This window comes from Neopsephotus bourkii, unplaced genomic scaffold (assembly GCF_033783945.1).
Source record: "Neopsephotus bourkii isolate Nb327-2 ecotype Australia unplaced genomic scaffold, CSIRO-AGI_Nbou_v1 NB_398, whole genome shotgun sequence".
Lineage (NCBI taxonomy): Eukaryota > Metazoa > Chordata > Aves > Psittaciformes > Psittacidae > Neopsephotus > Neopsephotus bourkii.
This window is the reverse complement of record NW_026900902.1, coordinates 2,403,690-2,426,381: the sequence shown is the minus strand read 5'-3', so window position 1 is coordinate 2,426,381 and position 22,692 is coordinate 2,403,690. Positions and strand designations below refer to the sequence as shown.

Below are 22,692 nucleotides of genomic sequence, written 5' to 3'. Positions count from 1 at the left end.
TTGGCTGTTTCGATGTTCACTTCCCTTGTTAAAAATCAAAGCAAACGAGTGTCAAGAGGATGCTGATGTGCAATAGCTTCAGGCAGCACCAAAGGTCTTTTTTTCTACTCAGACTCCAATAAAAGATTATTTATTTTTATGAGTATGGCTCATTAGTGGTTCCACAATATTTCTGTGCTACATTGCTGCTTTTTCCCTTTCTTGTGCAAAAATACCTGTTAGTCATTAGTCATACCATTAGGAGATCATTAAAGAGTTAGAAAATGAGTGTAGAACAATGACAACCATATTATCTTCCAGAATATTTGGTTTGCTTTTTCATAGCAACCTTATGCTTTCATAAGGATACTAAACCACCATTACAAAAAAACAAACAAAAAAAGTGTTTGAAATGAAACAGTTCTAAAAACTAGTGTACTTGAAATGTACGTTGTAGCACTGGGGTGGCTCTGGTGCTTTATTGACATAACAGGAGGAACACGGGTAGGCAGTTATCTTTTTTTAGATTATTTTGGCCAGTCTGTTAAAATTGCTAAATGATTTTCAGCAGCACAGTTGATGAGTCATTTAATCTTCATAATTTGATTTCTGTCTGAGAACTTACAGAATCCCTCTCTCTGATCTGTTTCTGTGTGTAGGTGTCATATGTGCAGCTGGAACATTTGTGCCCTTGAGGTTTTGCAAGAAGACACAAACACCAACAACACCAACAAAATCAAACCTGAACACCAGCCCCAGCTGAGCTCAGAGACCTTTTTCTCCACATACTCTTCATGTATATGCACCTCCAAGTATCTTAACCCCAAAGATCCTGCTGCTGCAAGACTCGCATCCTCAGAAGCACCTGGGTGCCTAACTCCTGACTATGTCAGTGGGAGTTAAGCTCATAAATACCTTCTGTGCATCCTGGAAAATGTTACATTGGCCTAATCCAATTAATGGAAAACACAACATCTTTAAAAGGCTTCCAATTTTAAAAGGGCAAGACAGACAAACAGTGTTTTTTCCCAGAATACAGAAGGGAAAAGACAGTAATGAGACTTACTTGAGATCCCTGTGTTCCTATGATCATTTATGAGTCAAAGAGGCATATATCATTTGGAAATGAACAGGCTACCTCAGGCTTTCTGACATTCGAACACAACCTATACTCCACTACCAGTGCTGGAAAAGTGTCTGCACTTTTGACAAGTCAAAACTTGAAAGTCTGACAAAACTTGAAAGCTGCTCAGTGCTGATCCATTGTCACCATGGTGTCCTCCTCCATCTGATGTTGCAGCACTAAATGCTGTTGCTGCAAAAGAGATCCACGTTTTGGGTGGAGGGGGGAGGGATTGCTGCTCCTAGCTGACTGTACCACTGCTCTCATCCTCTCCAGGCTGCCATGTGGAATCATAGAGAGGTAACAGCCAAGATGGTCTGCCAGGGCCCATGCATCTTTTTTTTTTCCCCACTGCTGGCCAGTCTCACCAGCAAAGTGGGGAAGGAGAACACTTTGTACACATGGGAGTGTTGCAGTCATAAAGGGACAAGACAAGAGAGGTCCAGGAAAGAAATTCCCTGTCCCTGCAGAAGTAAGAGAGGGGCAGGAGACAAGTTCCAAACACTCCTCCACCACCTCATGCCATATCATCTCCCATGAGGAAGGCTTCCCCAAGGAGTTAATTCTGGTGGGACGAGAGGGCAAGGGGAGGGAGGCATTAGTGAAAGGAGGGAGAAGGAAGAGTCTCTGCCACACACAGTTCTCTGGACCTACTCAGAAAAGGGTTAACCCTACTGTGCTGCTAGTGGTACCAGGAACTGTTTCTTTGTTATCAAGTCATGTCAGATTTAAGCAAGCAAGATTACTAAGGTGGGGAAGTTGAGTGCAGGTCACTTTCATGCTTGAGCACAGCTCTTCAAAACAGCATATTTCATTTTGCTAGAAGGGGAAACTCACACTTGCTGACACCGCTTCCCAGTAAAGTGATGCTAAGCCAGACTGGAAAATTCCTACACAGCCCTATGAGAAAGAAAATCAAATTTTGTGTCAGGGGAAGAACAAAATTATACAGCAAAACTCAGCAACACTAGAAAATAAAAAAGCTCTTCCATGAGGACTTGAGCTTGACCTACATTGATGTGAGCCCAGGCCTATCAAGGAGCAGGAGCACTGTTTTGGGGTGTTGTTTAATTATCCTTTTCCTGATTTTATAAAACCCATTGAATATGAGTGTCTTTGGGATCCCTCATAGAATAGTTAGGGTTGGAAAGGACCTTAAGATCATCAAATTCCAACCCCCTGCCATAGGCAGGGACACCTCACACTAAACCATGTCACCCGAGGCTCTGTCCAACCAGGCCTTGAACACCACCAGGGACAGAGCATTCACAACCTCCCTGGGCAACCTATTCCAGTGCCTCACCACCCTAACAGGAAAGAATTTCCTCCTTATATCCAATCTAAACTTCCCCTGTTTAAGTTTTAACCCATTACCCCTTGACCTATCACTACAGTCCCTAATGAAGAGTCCATCCCCAGCATCCTTATAGCCCCTCTTCAGATACTGGAAGGCTGCTATGAAGTCTCCATACAGCCCTCTCTTCTCCAGGTTGAACAGCCCCAACTTTCTCAACCTATGGCCAAGCTTGTTCCAAAATGGGCAATGTGTTCAGCAGTTGTGGGAGGGAAGGGATGGGAGACGCTGGAACAGACAGCTGGCAAAATCCGAGCTCCTGTCCTTAGGAAACCTGGGCGAAAAATCACCACTGCTGGAGGAGCTTGCTAGGATTATGCTTTGTGCCCACTCCAGCACATTCAAGCAACATGGCAAGAACAAAACATTCTCAAGTCTAGCTTTGTACTGGTGGGAAAAAGCAAATCAGCAGAATCTCTGCTACATTTTCAGGTCCCTTTCCTTCTAAATTTCATTTCCTTCCTGCCCCCTCCCTTGATACTTCATAGAATAACATAATCAACCAGGTTGAAATAGACATTTAAGATCGTTAAGTCCAACCATTACCCCAGCACTGCCAAGTCCAGCACTAAACCATGTCACTGAGGGCCTCATCTACACGGTTTTTGAACTCTTCCAGGGACAGCAATTCCACCACTGCCCTGGGCAGCCTGTTCCAATGCCTGAGCACTCTCTTGGTGAAGAATTTTTTCCCAATATCCAATCTAAACCTCCCCTGGTACAGCTTGAGGCCATTACTTCTTGCCCTAACACTTGTTACTTGGGAGACCGACCCCTACCTCACTACGACCTCCTTTCAGGTAGTTGTAGAGTGCAAATGTTACCTTTAGTCTTGCCTCTATCCTCTGCAAGAATGAGCTATTTCCACTTGTGGCCGTTATTCCCATATTGAGACATGCAGAGCAGGCACATCCCAGCCAGAACTGACCCCTGGCGTCAGAGGCACGCCTCGCAAGCCACCACAAAGCTTCAGCCAGCACCACCACACACACACCCCAACTGTACCGCGGTGTACCGAGGCCTGCTCCAGCACCCGGCTGGGTGACGGTGCGCTACCACAACGGCTGTACCGGCACAGCCACCGCTGCACGGAGGGGGAACTGGCTGCAGTGGCAGCTGTGGTTTTGCCCGGGGAGCAGCTGACCCCCTCACACACCACCCCGGAAGGGAGCGCGGCCCGCCCCGGTGCTGCTGCAGGGGCATACCCCGACCGTCAGACCCCAACGGTCACTAACGGCTCTGTGCAGAGGCCCGGGTCCTGCCCGACCGCGGCCGTCTCGGGCACGTGGGGGGCGTGGCGCGGGGCACCAATCAGCAGCGCGGGGCGGGGCACGCCGCCACCGCAGCCAATGGGCGGTGTGTGGAGGCGGTGCCGAGGCGGTGATGATGGCGGCGGCGGCGGCGTGGGTCTGCCGGCGGGCTGGGCTGCGCCGGGGGAGGTGCAGGCTGTGAGTGACGGGGGCCGCGCGCGGGGGGCGGGACAACGGACCCCAGCGGACCCCAGGCACCGCCCCGCTCCCTAGCAGCCGCCACAGCGGGGGGGGTCTCACCTTAACACCTCCCGGCCCCGGCTGTGGGCCCGCCGTGACCCGGCGGGAGCGGGACAGGGGGCAGCGGGGTCGTGGCGGAGCCGGTTCCGCCTGCGGGGTGAGCCTGCTGGGGTCGCGGCCGGGAGAAGCCGCGGGACCCTGGCTCTGCCGCTGGCGTGGTCGGCAGCAGCTCGGGAGCCTCTGGTGGGCGAGCCTGCCGCCGCTCGGTGCCTCCCCATGAGGGCACCGGTAAGGCACGTCCCTCGGGGCACAAGCAGTGTGAAAACAGAACTTTCTTCCAGTTACCACGAAATTGGGCTGGCTCGGGTGCCTGGTTTGGTGCAGCTCGGGCTGGATCGGTACCGTTGGGTTCCCTCCTTCCAAGGGAATGCCGTGTTGTCTTTTTCATTGATAAATCATCCTTGATAGAGCTGAGCATAGATCGTGATCTGGGCAGAGTGGGGTTGTCAGCAGCCCCATCAGCGCCCCTCGTCCCAGGTTTGAAGGGGCCTTTGTTGGTCCAGAGGGGTGACGTTCCTTTTTCTCTGCCACAGCAGTGGCTGGACGAGGGAGGGTTACACAGGTGGTTTATGTGCACTTGTAAAGGGCCCAAGGTCACCGGGTGCTTTCGCACAGCTGGTCAGGTAGCTGTCAGGGCATGGACTTGGGGCACGGTGCTCGGAAAAGCTCCACTGTAAATACACGGTCCCCATGCAGGTCAGTTTGCAGAATCAGGCCATGAGTGACATGGACTGTGTAAAGATGAGAGCTCCACCACACCTTTCTCCTGGAGATCTGTGTGGTTTTAATGTCCAGGTTTCTGCCTGCTGGTGTGTGCCTGCGTATTACCTGCAGGCAGAGGATGCCTTCTGCCCAAGGGACTGATTGTTGGGTCTGTGCTGATTTAAGGGAGGTTTCCAACAGCAGTTCTAGAGGGAGAACAGATACTTTAATATTGCTATTAGGCAGGAAACCAAGTGTTATTTTGGTTTAATCTTTAAAGCTTTAAATTCTTGTAGTCTCTGCTGAGACCATGATACTATAAATATTTTATAGTTGAGTAATAAAAGAGTAGCAGTCTGTAATAACTGTAACATAGATGTTACTGTGAACATGCAATATTGATGCTGGTGTTCTTGGGGAACCTTGGGAACAGCTGGACTGCTTTGTGCTGTGCTAGAGGTGCTGTGAACAGCCCATAAAATCCATGTCAGCCTTTCTTGCCCACAGTAATGCTGTCCTGCGTAGCACCCAGGGTTGTTTTTCCAGCCTAGCCCTGTAAGCTTGCTTTCACAGTCTGTTTCTGGAGAAGATGCATGTGTGTACAAGCCTTTTTCTTTCTTTCCTTCTCCTGCCCCATTATTGCAGAAGAATCATCAATGCTGTGCCTTGCTGTTTCGGGTCATGAGGAATTTTGAGTATTAATACTGTGAGGAGGAGCCTGCACAGTGTGAGGGCAATCAGATGATCACACTGTATCTGCATAGCACCTTTCAGGGCTTGGAGAGGAGGCTGACCACATGCCCATGGTGAGGCTGCTCTCCTCCAGCTGCGGTCAGAAAGGACTTCCCTGGCTGGTGCTGCTATGGGATGGGATGTAGATACCAAGTACCAGCACCCTCTCACATGACTCCCAGGAGATGTGACAGCCTCCCTGCAGTGGGACTGCCTGCCCCTGCTCCTCAGTGCTGCTGTGATGCCTGAGAAGCCACCACTCAGGTGGAGACCAGAGAATTTGGGGCATTGAACCAGTCAGAGACCTGGGCAGGATGAGGCATGAGGAGGCCTTGCTCACCTTTGAGCTGGGCAACTGTGTGCCGTGGAGAGAGAAAATACAGGGATGACTTCAAATACCACCAGTCAATGCACACAGTTGGATTTCATTAGCAGCTCTGTGGTCCTCAGCAGGAGTCCACTGGGTCCGGACCATAGTGCCTGGGTCCCACAGTGTTCATTGACACAATGCTGGGCTGGGACCTGAATTACAGCAGGTACCACTGATGCAGTGTGACTGCCTTCCCAGCTGCCACCACCCTCTTTTCATGTGGATTTTGCTGCCCCTGCAAAGCCACTGGGCAGTGCTGCCATGAGAATGTTGATGGAGCATTTGCCTCATTAGCAGGCAGGTGAAACCTACTGCACTCAGCACTGGTTTTGCTTATTTGTGATGTTCCAGAGCTTTTGGGCTCTCCCTGCCTCCCATGCACGAGAGGGTTTTTTGTATGTATTTATTTGCATGGCATATTCCAGGCAGATCTGTACCTACGTACCCATGCTAAGTCAATCAAAAGTTGCACCATTAAGCTCACATCTTGGTGGAGCACTGCTGAGTATGGAATACACCATGTGGGCATGTGGAGTACAGTGTGCCAAAGGTGCAGACACCAGAACAGCTGCTGGGAAAAAGGGAGTCTGAGAAGAGTAATGATCCTGTGTCAGGTCTTGTTCAGGGACTGCATCTATGTCACCTAAAACTTCTAGCATTGGGAGTTTCTCCTCTCCTCTCCTGTTGCCATCTTTCCTCCCACTCATCCATCACTTCTCTTTCTTGTGCTTCACACTCCCGAATCTGAGTCTACTTGGCAAATTAGTGACAGTGTTGTTTTTCATGGATTGGACACTGGAGGGTGCTAATGCAATGAGAGCTGAAACCGTTCTAGCGAATTGAAGGTTTCCCCTTTGTTAGTTGGGAAATAGTTTTATTCTTTGTTGCAGCCTTTAAATGGAAAGACATGAATCATGGCCTTTACCAGCAGCTGATCCTGCTTGGCATGTGTGGAGCTGTAACCAAGAATATCAATAAAGTGTTAAGTCTGTGAGGGATTTCTTTCCTGAACCTCTATTGAAAAAAATCACTCATTCTATGTTCTACACATTTTTAAGTGTGTCTTTTGAGATTATGGCCTCGGGGTGAAAGTGTGACTTTCTAGTGATAAAAACACTCTATCTGGCAGAACTATTGAGCCGTATCTGCAGAATCTGCTTTTCTACAAGGTCACTTTGTTTCACCTAAATTAATGTTGTGTTGCTGGCAAGCTGAGAACCTGATAGCGGCTTACTTTGGGGAGGGAGGTGACATCTTGAACACCCCTGCTCCAGTCACTCGTGTTGCAATCCTTTCTCTGGGGCTGGACCTGGTGGAGCCCCAGTTTACCTTGTAACCACATCACCAGGCCACGTGTGAGGGGGTGTGCAGGATGGGGCCTTTCATCAGCCATCGCTACTGGGTCAGGAGAAGCACATTGCAAAGCTGAGCCTTAGCCCTGGTGTTCACTCATGCATTTTTGGCAGGTTGGAGTTACACTGGGAGGCTTTGTGCCAAAGGAGATGTTATCTGTCCACGCTGCTCCAGCTTTCTGCTGAACTGGGTCTCTGCTCTCCTCTGCCCTTGGCAGAAAGATGCGGGTCTTGACATCAGCTCCCCGCTGCATGCTCTGGCAGCTCCATACTCGGCATTAAGCACTGTGGAACTACTGCCTGATCCTGGCAGCAGCAGAGGTATGATGCTGGCTAATTAATGCTAATGAGGAGCGGGGTGCAAATCTTAAATGTGTCCAGCTAATCGGCGCTGGCACCCTAACTTGTCTGCTTAAAGCTAATGCAGTTCTGTGACCAGCAGGTCGAGGGAGGTGGTTCTCCCCCTTTACACCCTTTGTCGTGAGACCTCACCTCCAGTGCTGTGTTCAGCTCTGGGGCCCCAAAACAAGTGCGACATGGACCTGTTGGAGTGAGTACAGAGGAGGGCCACAAAGATGCTCTGAGGGCAGGAGCACCTCTCCTATGAAGACAGGTTGAGAAAGCTGGGCTTGTTCAGCATGGAGATAAGAAATCTCAGGAGAGACCTTACAGCAGCCTTCCAATACATAAAGGGGGCCAGGCTGCCCAGGGAGGTTGTGGAATCTCCTTCTTTGGAGACATTCAAGACCCGCCTGGACACGTTCCTGTGTAACCTTATCTAGGTGTTCCTGCTCCGGCAGGGGGATTGGACTAGATGATCTTTTGAGGTCCCTTCCAATCTCTAACATACTGTGATAATGTGATACTGTGACTTCTTTGTAAAAGCAAGTAGTAACAGGACAAGGAGTAACAGCTTTAAGCTTAAAGAGGGAAGATTTAGGTTAGATATGAGGAACAAGTTCTTCCTTGTGAGGGTGGTGAGACACTGGAACAAGTTGCCCAGGGAAGTTGTGGCTGCTGCCCTATCCCGGGCAGTGTTCAAGGCCAGGTTGGATGGGGCTTTGAGCAACCTGGTCTAGTGGAAGGTGTCCCTGCCCATGGGGTTGGAATTGGATGATCTTTGAGATCCCTTCTAACCCAAACCATTCTGTGGACAGTCCTGCCCAGTCCTGTACCTGTCTTTGCGGACCTGTTAGCTAAATGAAAGCCAGTATTCAAAAAATGCATAAGTAAAACAGAATTGGGTGCAAATACACTTTCCTTAGAAGTCTTTCTTATTCAATACATGTGGTTATTGAATTGCTCCTTTCTCTCATTCCCCTTTATAAATTAATTGGGCAGTCCCCTTCTGGAAAATGTTGTTACCTCACTGTATTGTATTGGTCAGTTTTTGTTCTTTCCCAGGTATTGCAGTTTAATAACATGGCTGGTTTGATTTTTCTTTCTATTAAAAATGTCCATCATTTTTCTCCAAATTCTGCCTTGAACTGAAGGTGTGTATGAACATGGAGAAAGAGCCCATGGATAAGGAAACCAAAATCCCCTGCTGTCCTGCTCTGGTACTAGCTGAGACCTGCTGTTCATCTTGCAAATAGATGCACAGCCACTTTCACAGCAAAGTTACTTGGCTGTTTATCAGAAGCAGCAGAAAGGTATCCAGCGCAAAGTTTACACTTCTTTCACAAAAAGAGTTCTAGTAGCTCACAAGAATAGGGTTATGAGGGGATGTGAGCAGAAAAGCTTTTTAAAATCATTGTAATAAGTAGCAGTACTGAAGAGAGTCTGCTTAAGAGGCGATAATGTAGTCTAAGCACAGAAAAAAGAAGTGGTTGACAGTGTATTTGACTTGTTAAGCAGCTTTTCAGAGAACTGTCTTCCATTGCACCTCCGTGCTTATGAGCAGGGAGCTAGGGTACACCCCTGGCATCTAAGCAAGAACCAACATGCTGTGGTGTCTAAAGGATGTGCGGTTCTGTGGGTGGTGTCCTAACTTATCCCAGGAGACCTTTCTCTGGGGGAAAGGAGTTTCATGGACCTTCCACCAAACCTCCTTGATAGCACTGAGTTTAAATGATACCAGCTGCAGGATGCTGCTCTCTTGAGGCCCGGGGCTACCCCTGCTCGGTGGCCCTGCATGGGGACGGAAGGGTGCTGCTTCTCTTTGGGGATGCTCTGCTTTCCAGAATTGAGCTTTCACATGCTTGTGCAGTATTTCTTGGCTACTCATACAGGTTGGGTGAGTGGGGTCTCTGGGATTTCCACACCTTTTGGGGACGACAGGCTGCTGTACTTGAAGTCTTTTCTCTTAAGAGCCTTTCTGACAGGTAAAAGCCCCTTGATGCTAAGAGCTTTGTAGAGCTTCTGCTGATGAACCCCAGTGTGGTATGTCCTCATGTCCTCTGCACATCAGGTGGGCTCCTGGCGGTGGTCTCTCCTGGACCCCTTTCTCACACCTCCCTGAGCTCTGAGCCCCCTCATTTGGAAAGGGGAAGTACTCGGATTGCCCTTATTCTGTCAGCCAGCCTGTGCATGGAGGTGTTTCTCCAGCTGCTGCCCTTTTCACGCTTTCCTCTCCCATCCCATGAGGCTGTGGAGCACAGCAGGTCTGCAGAACTTTGACTACGAGTGGATCTGGAGGTCAGCCGTGTGGTTACCGAGCCCCTGGGTGTTCAACAAGTCCCCTTCATAACTTTTTCCTTGGTTTCTCATTGGTGCTGTGTTTACTCCTCAAGTCTCCCTGTGATTTTTAAATCTCCTGGCATCATTGGTGTAAAGAGGATTTCCCTGTCCCTGTAAACGGGCTTCTCTGTGGCTGCCTGCCTTCTCCAGCCCTTTGTGGGCCAAGATTGACCAGTTGTCACAGGCTGAGTGGCCAAACCCTCTTTCTTCTCTGCCATTTTAATTAAAAATGGTTGACATTAGGGGCTCTACAGCGATGAAAGCGAAATGATGAAACTTTGAAGAATTTGGGGGATAAAGTTGATCTCTAAATTTTAATGTACTCATTGCACTTAAACAGTTGATACATTTTATGATTGAGCTTTCAGGTGACCTAATTTCCCTTAGTACTGTACATTTAGCTTTATACATCTGCACCTAATTTGTAAAAAAGGACTTAATGAGAAACTTCAAACAGTTTAAATGTCAATTACAAAGAAAGCGAGGTTTTAAAGTTCCAGTAATCTGTCCATATTGGTCATCGAAACATGATCCCAGGTGGATGTTAATTCAAGACAGATGGCATTCCAAAGGCACAATTACAAAGAGCTTATATATTTTCAACACTAACAAGCTGTCACGCTATGTTGTAGCTACACTTCCAATACTGTATAAGCACAATTGCTGCTTTATCTGCTGCGGACTTGGTCATAAAGGGGTTTGATTCCCCACTCTTGATATTGTACATGGGATTGGGGCGGTGGGGGAAGTAGAGAGTGGGGTTAGTTGGTTAGTTAGTTAGTTGGTTAGTATGAATATCTTTCATTTGCTCGATCTGTGGAGTGGGGGTGCGGGGTTGTGTTGGTTTTATGTTTGTGTTTTTTTAAGTTGGTGAAATGATCTTCAAAGAAAGGAGGGGAAATACTGAGTATGGGCATAACAAGCCTTGCTCATTGCAGATATATTTCTATTTCCTGGCAGCATTAATTAACTCCAATTTTATCAGCTGCTGCTTCATCAGCTATGATGATTTGTTAAAATCCCCAACATCCTGGATGTTTTCAGTTAAAAAGTCATCTGAAAGCCTTTGGAGTAACACACATGTTGCTTGGAAGACTGAAGTCCAAGGGACTGATAGTGACTTGACTTGCAGTGGTGCAAATGGGCTTTAGCGTGGCTGCAGCCAGGTAGCAGCTGTTCACAGGCAGTTTGAATTGTTTGTAGGTTTCTGAAAGTATTCTTAGGCCCGGAGCTGGAGGGGCTGGACAAAGCAGGGTCAAGGCAGGACTTCCATCAGCATGTGATCTAGTTGATCTAGTTGAAAATGTCCCTCCTTTTTGCAAGGAGTTTGGAGTAGATGATCTTTAAAGGTCCCTTCCAATCCAAACCGTCCTGTGATTGTGTGTTAGATGACCAGTTTTGTTGTAGAAGGACTATGTTTAGTATCTAGTCAGTAATTGAGGTGGGCAGTGATCTGCATAACTGAATGATGAAAGATAATTGGGCATAATTGATACTGATCATTTGTTTGTTTCTTATAATCAGGTCACAAAAATGCAAGACTAGACAGTCATAGATAGGCTTTAAAAATTCTTTGCTGCTAGGAGCAAGATTAATGATGCTCTCCAGGAAGGTTTTTAGGCTCCTATGGGCATGTGTATCCTCTAAAGAGGTACTAAGAATGAAGAGCTTATACTTCTGCTGATTTATTTACCTTTCACTGGAAAGTGAAGAATAAAGCTGGAAGACTAAGATGGTTCATTCTTGGAAGGTAGGAATTAAGCAATGAGGTTATTACACTCTTTAATTTTTGTTTTTCATTAATGAGTGTTGTAAATGTCGGTTTTTGAAACCATCTTACCCAGCTTCCTCTTTGGAGGAGATGCGAGTGCTATTTGAAATATGCAGCTTGCCAACAAGTGAATTGGACTCCTGAGCCATGCTTGAAACAAAATGCCAGTTTTACCTACAGTTTTACTAGGTTTCCTGGTTTACGCAGTGGCATTTGAATGGCCTCTAGTAATTGTTTTTAGAAGGGAAAAAAAAGATGTCAAACAAAAATGAGAAACACAACCCAAAGCTCATTAGCACTGTATTTGGCATGCCATGAATCACTAAAACTGTATATAAATGCAGAAGTAATTTGTAACAAACAAATTCCTTTTTTTTAATACTTGCTTTTGAGTCTCCGTTTGGATTGCTGTACAGTATGGTTTTAAATCAGTGGTTGTTATTACCAGAATAGGGGAGAAACTAATTTATGGTTTAAATAAACATTATGTATAATACTTGAGTGTTAAATATACTTAGTGGTGACAAGTGAATAAAATTAGGTGGAAACCAAAAGACAATAAAGAAATGCATAGATAAGTGGTTTTTAACCTGGGGTGGTTTTTTTCAACCTAAATTTGATGCTGTTGTATGTTGCTCTCAAGTGGTTTCCCCTTGGATTTTCCCAGTGCTTATCACAGTAACATACTGCAGTCTTTTTATTTAGATCAGGCTTCACTTTGAGAGTAAACTAATTGTTCAAGTCCAAGTGGGAAACTTTCTTGCACCTGGAAAATTAGGGGAGCAAAAGATGTCCGCATCCTTTCCCTGGTGGTTCTTCACCTGCAAATTCGAACCGCAGTGGTAATAAAAGTTTTGTGGACCTCATTTTATGTGAGATCATTAAGCAACAGGAGAATTCAGGACTAGCTGCCCTTCATAATTCAGGACACTGAAAGGTGCCATTTATAAGCGCAAAGTGCCTGCAGGAAGGCAAAACAGGCTTGTAAAACCCGCACTCCAAACCCTGAAAGGGAACCGGTTTGTACTGCTGGTTGCAGCCTTGGAGTGACAAAATTGGAAAGGTGGTAGGGATTTGGTTTGAGAAAATGAAAGAACACCTGCCTCTAGAAGTTAATGTAATAGCCTGGGTTTCACACTTCTTGTGTTGATGTCTCTTTTGTCCAAAAAAACTCTGAAACATCCCAGGCAATGATCCCAGTGAAAACCTGATCAGTTGTAGTACCCAGCTGTCGGGCTTATTATCTTCCCTACGATAGCCCACTGTTTTGCTGAGCTGCTAATTTGGCTATAAAAAAAGTTCCTCCTGACTTTTTGATAATATTTTGCAAACAGTGACATTTGCCCTTTATGTGGCCCAGGCATTTTGTATTTCCTTATTGCTTGAGAAGGAGTAGCAGCATGTGCACCGCTTAAAATGAAGAGAGGTCTTCAAGAAAGTGGGTGATACGCCAGCATACCCAGTCTTCATAAAACTGATTGTTACAGCTCTAAACCAGCAATGTGATCTGCTAAATTCGTGATATGCTGCAGCTTTATGGACCTAGAAAGCCTGAAAAGCACTAGAGTGGCAGCCCAAGGAAATGTTGAGTCCAGTGTTCATTCTTAAAACAGGTACTGCTGTCCTTGAGTGCTTCAGCACTACTCCTCAAATGAGAGTTGGAGCAATCATTTTTAAGCTTGTTACCAAAATGCAGCCATTGCTACCTGGAAATGAGGCATCCGTATCTCTAATCTTAAATGGCTGGGCCTGATCTCTTCTAGTACAGCCAGCATAAGCCATTGCCTCTTTAACATGCCATGACTGAAGTTACTTGGGTGCCAATTTGCAACAGCAGAGCCTAAATTCCAGTGAAGACAAGAGCCAACTTTATGCCAAGTCTTCTTGCAGCATCTTTGCTTTATTAATCTGTGTTAGTTCAATACCTGTGTCTTCATGCACACTGATTTCAGCAGCAATTGGCTATATGGCATGGTATCCAAACTGGTGTCCCTCTGTATGTCAGTCACATAAAAGCCAGAGAAGTGGCTGTGCTTCAGAAGTGTATTGATATTATTCAAGTTTCTGACACTGCTTTTGTTGACTCGATTGACGTGCTGAGGGCCCCAGACACTGTGCTGAGTTTAGTATGACTCCAGGGCCTTTGCAGAGTGGACTGCAGGACTCAAACCTTTAAATCCACTATTAAAAGGCAGTTATGTGACTGTTTATGTTAGAGCCAGGTGCTTTTTGCCTGTGGACATGCTGTTACTTGACAGTTTTTTGGGGTTTTTTTTTCTTTATGGTCAAAATGTGATAAACATACTCACATGAGTACCTTGCTCTTTGCAAATGGTCTGGCTGCCTTCAGCAGCCACTCAGGTTTCTGTGGGAGGATGGAAGTTGGGACTTCTTAACTCTCTGTAGGGGTATGGCTGTGGCAGCATTCCTGTTGCTTCAAGGACATATGATTTCTAGATGTCATGTTGTCAATATATTTTTAATTACTTTTTTGTAGTTTTTGCAAATTTGAGAACTTAAATGAAGTGCATTTCTAGTTCTGGAGGGTTCATTTATTTGGGTTTTGTGTATGAATGCATGCTTTGCAGGCTTATTGCATTAATCATTTGCTTATTTTCTGTTAAATCATAGCAATACTAAAGCACTGATGGTGCTTTGGGTTGGATCCGTACCAAATAGCAACTTCAGCATACTGAAAGTGTAAAATCTGTTTTCTTACTATTTCTTTGAGAAGTTGATAGATGTGAAAACCATTTAACAGTTGAGTTGGGTTTTTTTTCCCCCTTTCCTGTTAAACTAAGCTACTGAGGAAACCTTCCTACTGCTACACGCTGCAATATGTCAGAAACACCATTATGTTATAGTTGCATCATTATCTAAAGGAAAAATTGAGTGTGGGTTTGAAGTCGACAAGTGATGAAAGTAGCCCTGAGGTTGTCAATTAGAAAGCCAAGGCCTGGAATTGATAAGTTAATGGCCAGTTCCCTTCACACCGCCTCGCTTTGCTGCCTGCTCCCACCTCACCCAGCAGCAGCTTTCCTACTCCAAATAAAGAAAAGGCTCCTGTTGGTTTGTGTCCCATAATTTATCTCACCAATATGATTCACCTAAATTCTTGGCCAGTTGCAATGTTCTTAGTGTGGATAGGTAGTTAAGGAGAAATGAGATGCAGCAGATAGAAAACACGATCTTAAACGATGTCCTCCTTTTGTTTATTTTTAATTTGTTTATTTTTTGTTTAAATGTTGAACCATAAACACGGTTTTCAGCCCATCCTCCTGCAGCACACATAGCAAATGTAGCAGCAGTGCATAATTTAACTTCTACCGTATGTTTTGTTTGCAGGTTTTAAAACCTGAAATTTAATGGCAGCCAGTTGGAACCCATGTGTTCCTGTTAAAGGTGGAGGCCAACATGTGCCGTTTTTCCTGAAGGGAGATACTGGTTACCAAAGTTTATGATATAACATAATATAATACACAGTGCTCCTATTTTGCTTGGGCAGCAGGGAACTAAATTTCTCTGAAGGAACACATGCATTTAAGATAAATAGGTAAATTATGGAAAATAATAAACAGGATTTATTCATATTTTAATCATTCTTGGTGTTCTGCATTGTGAGAACAGCAGTAGCCTTTTGAAAACAGCTTTAAAGTAGTATCAGCGATAGGATGTAATTCAAACTGGCATCGTGCAAAGCAGAGCTCGTGATTAATCTTAAGGTTTTGAAAACTTTATGTACAGTGTGAGTTTTTTAGGGCCTGTAAAATCTTGCAGATGGGCACCCCCTTCTGCAGCTTAAGGCTTTCTGCTCGTGGCACAGCTGCTTCAGTGACAATGGAAATGCAAGATTTTCTTTCTACGTTGCCCTGTCTCAACCTAGAGCAGATGAACTGTGATCACGAGTATGAGACAACAGTTTAATTTCTAAGCACATTCGTGTTTTTTGACCTTTCCGGTGGTTCCATCGTAACCAGCAAACATCTGTTGAATAATTAAAAAACAGCACAATAAAATGGAACAGGGAGCTCGGAGCATGAGCTGCTGCTCTGGAGTCCCTCTCTCCTCCAACCAGACTTCAAAACATGAAGTAAATCTGATTCTAGCTTAATTCACAGGAAAAGAGATGTGACACTGTATGGGTTGGATGGTGGTTTCTCCTCCTGCTGTGCTAGCTTTGCCTAAGACCCAATGCAGCAGGGCTTTTCTAGTCCTTCACCAGAGGCTCAGCATAGAGCTAGTACATAATTTTCCAAAAGCATGTTTTCCTTCTATGTCATACTTTCACTTACTTGTTGAAAGCAATGTCTCATAGTACCCATAAATAATGAGAATATACAATGACATTTTTAATGAGAGGTTGTTTCTTTCCTCACACATTTGTGACTCTGGTGTTTCTAGTGCTACAAGATAACCTCCTGTGATGGCCTGTTGCAAGAGAGTTTATCTCAAGGTGAATAAGAGCATTGTATCTAGTTTAGCCTTGACCTGCTCAGGTATCACACCTACCAGAAATTGTAATTCTGGGGTTTCCTCCGAAGTTGGTCCTTTCCTTGACCTGTTTTTGTCTTCTGTAGTTATTTTTGTGAATGAGGCTCTGAAAGTTAATGGTGTTAGGTTAGCAAATCTTGTCTTCCAGGGGAATAGTCTCTCTTTCTGGACTTCTCAACCTCTTTCATATACTTTTATATACCTGTCAGCCAGTAGGGCTGTTGTGCAGGGTACATTCACATACCATATGGAAGCCAGTGAGGGAAATTTTGGTGGAGCCAATTGCTGCTGTGCAAGAGGAAGACAAATGCCAAAATTCTCCACCTCTTTCAGTGAGTTGCTGCAAGATGATGGTCTCTGTTCTTCTGGGTTTGGGCAGGTTTTATCCCTCCCTTCTTGTTTTTGCTGCTGGCTAACTGCATTTTCTAACCCATGTCCTCTTTCACTCTGACAGTCCCCCTCTTGCCTTGTGTTTCATTCTTTCAATGTGGATGAACATTTAACTTACATGCTGTCTGCTTACTGGTTTACACTAGTTAGTTCCACAGCACATGAAGCACAGTGGTGCTAAACAGTGCCCATTTTAGTGCTCTATAGACAAGGTTACAGGTTGAGTTGGTCTTTTTACCCTTTCCCTACCTAAGGAGGAAGGGTTTTATTTTAGGAGGAAAGGTTTCTTTCTCTCCAGCAAGGCTGGTTCCACATAAACCCTTCAGCTCTCTAGCAATTTGGTTGCACAGGATTTCTTCTGTCTGAAGGTACAAAACCTCAGACCTGATGTCAAAGCTTTTGGTGTTATAGAGCTTTCTGAGGTTAAAAATCAAAGGGGTTCCTTTCTCCACATGATTTACCCTTTCTGACAAATAACAGCCTGAGCAGTGCTTCTTACTTACCACATGAGCATTCTCAAGCCTGAATCTCCTGCTCCACTTCACATTTATCTGTACTTAGAGGCATACTGGAAAGATAAGAAAATTACTTACCAGAAAGTGTTATGGCATTTCTTATTTTCTTTTTTTTGTTGTTCCAATATGGAATCTTAAAATAGGGAAAAAATTTTATAGCTTCAGTGATTTGAAACATTTGGTATGGATAAAAACCGGTCTTATGCCCAAAGACACGTTCAGAGTGAGAAAGTTGACTTGGCATTTCCAGCTTTTTAATTTCTAAACCAAATTTGAAGTCTACTGTTGTCTTTATGCAGTTAAGATGGATTTCCTTTGAGTATATCAGAAATCATACAGAGTTCATTTAAGTCAACCTTGTCTTCAAGGTCAGTATCATTATCTAAGACACATGCTATTAGCAGGTTGTTGTGCCGCAGAAACTCAGCACTGATGTTCCTTAACAAGATAAACCAGAAAATGAATATGCTATCAAAGGGCTGCAGTTCTTTCAGCAGCTGTAGGGTTTTTTTTATTAGCTTATTTGACCACTTATGCCTGGAAAATGATATATTAACCTTAAAACACAACCAACAAATGGCAGAATCAAAAAAGGAATAATGAAGGCATGATGGTTTAGGAGTTTTATCGTAATCTGTGACTGTAGAAAATCACATGTTCATTATGGAATGGGAATGGCAACATTAAATGTTTGTGAACCAAATATAAACTTGCTGTGGGAAAACAGTGATAGCTTGGGCCTTTCTGGTACTGTGGACCTCAAACCTGTCTGGAGGCCTTGACTTCAGAGGCTGAAATATGCACCGCGTCCCTGATGTGTTTGTTTCAGTGGATGCATCTGTGTGGAGAGAGATGGCTGCAGGATATCTTCATTCCACAACCATGAAGGGAGTCAGTTTAGAAAAGAAAGACACTGAAGTTTTTTTAACACTTTAGACACTTCCAGGTGTTTTTTTCAGGCCACTGTCAAGTTGGCCTGAAAACTGTCTTTGACAGGCTTGTCCTACAACTGATAAAAGTATTTGTTTATTTATATCAAGTATTTGAGAAGTGGGTCTTGCTGATTTCTGCCGCTAGTAATGGTGATGCTGGCACATTCTTCCATTAAAAAAAATAAATTCTGAAACTAAATGATAAGCAAAGAGCTGAACCCTGAGTCAGTGAGATGGTAAAAACAAAAACAATTTTCAAAATGTATGTTGAGTGTATTTCTTCTTTAAAATGCATCAATTAAAATTATGCTAAGGCCTAAGCTTACTGCAATCTGCTTGAATCATAAAAATTAACAGACAAAATAGAAACAATACTTCCAGGTTGTTGGTCAGACCATTCAACTGATGAAAGTCACTGCCTAAATTCTCTAAACCCGAAGCCTTTGAAGTACTGAGTTGGCTTTTGAGATCAGTAGTCTCTTCTGCAAGTGCCAAGAGAATATTTTCTTCAGTATATTCAATTAGTTCAGTTAAATGACTAATTTATTCAAACTTGACCAATTGGATGTTGAAAGCAGCAGAAAAGCTGCTTCTTCTCTACCAATCTGTGAACAAAAGCTAATTATCAGAGGATTAGGTTTGCAAATACTACACTATTGAAGGATATTATGACCAAATACTAGATCAGGGCTAATTTTAGGTAATACCAAGTTGTTTTAATAGATAAATTTTTAATCAAATCCCAATTTTTCTGTAGAAGTCTAGCCTCTTTAAGACAGTGCTGTGGAAGTGATGAACTGTCTTGCTGCATTTTAAGTTGCATTCCAGTTTCCATTCAAAGAAATGTAAACTATAAGTAAACACAAAGGGATCAGCTAGTAAATAAGAATTGTGCCATACATGATTCTGTAATAAAAACAGTAAAATTAATCTGAAAAATATGCATAATGAGGTATAGAAAAGCTTAAATATATATCAGCAGAGCTACTCTATCCTTCTGGCTAGCAATAAGAAGTGCCAAATTTAGTGTAAAAGCTATATTTAGTTACAAAGCAGCATACTTTAGTGGTTACAAACTGAGAATTAACCTTTCTCCAAGAAAATAACTGAAACATTTAAATGGGAAAACAAGATTCAGATTAATTATTTAACTCAAGGTTTCCTGTTTGGTAGTTTAACTCGTTATTTTTAAATAAGCAGCTTAAAAGATTTCATCCTGCTGAAAGTCATTGATAACTGAGATGCCTATGCATGAACATAAACATAAGTGCAAACGTGGCATAACGATTCAGAAATCCAGCCAAGAGTGTGAAACGTGAAGATAAAATTTTCAGTCCTGCCCATAAACATTTGGTCAATGGGACACCCCACAATGAAATTTAATTACCTCTTCTGCTGATAGGATCACGAGAAAAACGTTGCTTCGGGCACCAGCACAATGAGATTGGGAGGACAGGATGGAGAGCATCTCGGTCATGGTGCCTTTGCTACAAAGACACTGAGTCCTGCTGCCATTGGTCCTTGGTGTCTCAGACCCGGACACCATCATGGTTCCCCTCCATCTGCTGGTCACATCAGAAGGTGTTCCTGTAAATGCCAATTAATTAACTTTCACCAAAATTCTTTGAAAAAAAACCCACTACTTTCTGCTGCTGACTATTTAAAAGATCAATTTTGCAGTGGTTAGGCTGCCCATTTTCTATATCTGTTCCCCGCAAGCAGTGTCCATGAATGGTGCTGATTTCCTGAGAGGTGGTCCTTCTCCTACATCTGATTTGCCAGCATGGCTGGCTGGCCTTTCCTCACCTCCTAGCTGAGATGAATGACCAGGGCAATAGAGAGAAGTGCTTGGTGCAGTGCTGCCAGACCAAGAAGGAGACCTTGGGGTGCTCCAGCACTGTGCTGTTTGTGCACCTGCTGCTGAGTGCCCGGCTTGACCTTACTGGGGAGCTCCTTTAGGTTTTAACCTGTCATTAACATGGGTGTCTCATCTTTAGCAGGTCTGTAAGCCAGCTGTGTAACTCAGAAGTAGCCTATTAATAAGTAGAAAATAAATTTATGGCTGGAAATTCTGATGGGTTTAATGGCCTGTTTCCCCAGCTCCCCCTTTTCCCTAGGATTATTTTCCAAGGAAGCCCTGTATGTTCATTTTGACTATGCATCCAGGGCCTCCAGGAGCTTCCTGCTAGTCACTTCTCTTGTTGACGAGCCCAGAAGAGGATTTTCTTAACCAGACACCCAGCCTGCTGCTCACTGCTGGAGACGGCAACAAGGGAGTGCATAATGGTGTTTGCCTCCCCAGAACCGTTAACATGAACAGGCCATGGGTACCCCTCAGCCTCCATTCTTCTCTGCATGATCTCCTGTCTCCCTCTTCAGGCTCTGGAGTCCACAGCCCTGCTTGGGCATTCACCGCGAGAGCTTTATGTGTGTATTGAACTGTACCAGCCAGTGTAAAGGATGCTGAGGTAAAGGCTGTGTGTTACCTACCCTGTGTGTCTGCCTTGGGTCCAGATTATTAAACATCCTATTTCTTTGTAATCCTTTTAAAGCAAAAATACAGGTTTTGCCATCTCTTCTTCCTGTGCATCCACCATTAAAGATTAGCACAATATATGGGTTTTTTTTTCCAAACGAATTTTCAGGACAACTAGGACCTTCTTTATTATTCTTTTTTCTATGATGTTTCTAAAACTGGCAGAAGATGAACTTTTTTTTAAGCCTGCATATGCTGCAAAGAGTATTTTAAAATACAGATTTTTATTTTTTTTTTAATCTTTAGGCATGTTTAATGCTTGTAGAGGGTGCCAGATTTTAATTACAGTTGGCATTTATAAGCATGGTGCTGGCAATGGTAACCATATTGCTGAAAAAAGGCATAAATTTTGACACTGGCAATATGGGAACCCAGCATATGAGACTGTAAACCTCATTGATTTCTGTTTTAATATACTAGGGAAGAACTTTTAATGGTTAATATTTAACTAGAGCATTTAGGGTTTGATATAAAGTTGTTTTAATTTCAAGCTATTTAGTAATTCAGGTCCTATCAAAGATCGGCTTAGGTAATAACTTTCTATTAAACAGCCTTTAAATAAGCGTGCTTAAAGTAGGGAAAATAAGATGCTTCATTACAAGAAATGAGGTTGGCATCTACCAGGTTTTCCATTAAGTTCCAGGTCACAGACAAATAAAGGAAGTATGTTAGGAAAAAAAACCTTTTTAAAAATAATTAGGGAGATGTCTGTTTTGTTCACCAGATGGAAAATCAGTAGTTGTGGGTGGTCTGTGCTGGATGGGGCATCTCACAATTGGCAGAACTATGCCTTTAACTTTTAAAGTCCTGGGACAAAATGTGAAAGTAATTGACTGTTCCGAATGCTCTCTCTCTGGATACTTTGCATGGTTTTAAAACCAAGATTTGGTGAGTTTCTGACTTTTTTTTTCCCCTAAGAATGCTCAAGCTGTTGTGTCTAGTATTAGACCAATGGGGTATATTTTTGGTAGCTGTTTAGTGGGGCTGTTGTCTTTTGTGCTTACATCTGTGTGTGCCTGGACTTGCACGCGCACAACAGCTTTACAATGCTCCATTAGCATGTTGTGCACATGATTTTCATATTATTGTCAGTGTTTTCTGTGTTCAGGGTATACATAAACTGTTGGTTAACATAATTTGTTTCTTTCCTCTAGTTAGTCAAGTTTTAAGGAATTAAAATCTATCCATTTGCCAACATAGTAAAGAAAAGAAAGTTGCAACCTTATTTTTGCAAACAAGAAGAAAATTCCTGTTTTAAAATAATTCATGCATTTGTAAAAGTGTTAAAAATTTTCAGTATTCTTTTGGGTTTGTTTTTCTTTTAATCTGAATAAATAAATCCAAATGTGCACGTACGGATAGTATGTGTTCCCACAGGCATATGGTCATTTATGTATGTGTTAAAATCTTCTTGGTGCAGTTTGTAACTTTGCTTTCTGTTTCAGAACTGACACTTTCTAATTGCCAGGTTAATTTGAGAAAACAGTATTTTGAATGTGGAAGATGAGTTAGAAGATCTTTGTATTCACGTTAATAACAGATTTTATTATCTGAACTGTGATAAGAATGTGTGCTGTTCAGCAGTGACCTCTCAAAGAATGAGGCAGAACCCATTTATGGCACAGGAGGCAATTGCTTTATATTTACCTTACTTTACAGACCATTTTTTGCAGTTATCTGTATGAATAGTCAAAGAGAACTGCATGCGTGTCTTATATCTATATTGTAGCTTGTGTTAAACCAATCCCCACACTTATTATGTAGAAGCATTCTTGAAGATAAGTGAGGCACTCAACTTAGTGCCTTCTTTGTAAAATCCCTTTTGCTATGCATGACATGTCCTCTGTATTTTTTTCCTTCCAGTAAATTATAAAGCTTTTTTCTTTCCATGAATCTCCTTCCAAGAAAACACATACAGCCTAATAGCACTCGCCTTGAGAACTGTGCATTGCTTCCACTACAAAGCCGTGTTTTCATTGAAGAGATAATTATAATATGGTTTAATGTTCTTGTCAACCCTGAAACACTGTCCCTAAAGAGGGCTATTCTGGTGGACGTCTTTTTGAAGAGAGTTGAATGTAGCTAAGAAAACACACATATAGCCACACACTTTTCTGATAAACCAAGACAGATTTTTAATACAATGCACACTCTCTGAAAAGAATTACATGTTTTCTAAGGCATTAATTCAGAGCTGCATCTTCCTTCAGGTTTCA

The 22,692-nt window shown here is 43.6% G+C and overlaps 1 protein-coding gene across 6 annotated transcripts in view; it reads left to right on the top strand.

The window, feature by feature from the left end:
* Positions 1-3,802: 3,802 nt before the first annotated feature.
* Positions 3,803-22,692, top strand: part of CLYBL (citramalyl-CoA lyase) — a 170,410-nt gene continuing 151,520 nt past the window's right edge. For 4 of the 6 annotated variants that reach the window (XR_009724879.1, XM_061349299.1, XM_061349298.1 and 1 more), the window contains exon 1: positions 3,834-3,895. Coding sequence is in view for 5 of the 6 variants with exons in the window: in XM_061349299.1 (XP_061205283.1) it covers positions 3,840-3,895 (56 nt within the window). In the remaining variant the exon portion in view is untranslated. Of the gene's footprint in view, positions 3,905-22,692 lie in introns of all 6 variants that reach the window. The other 2 variants (XM_061349302.1, XM_061349301.1) reach the window with 2 other exon arrangements.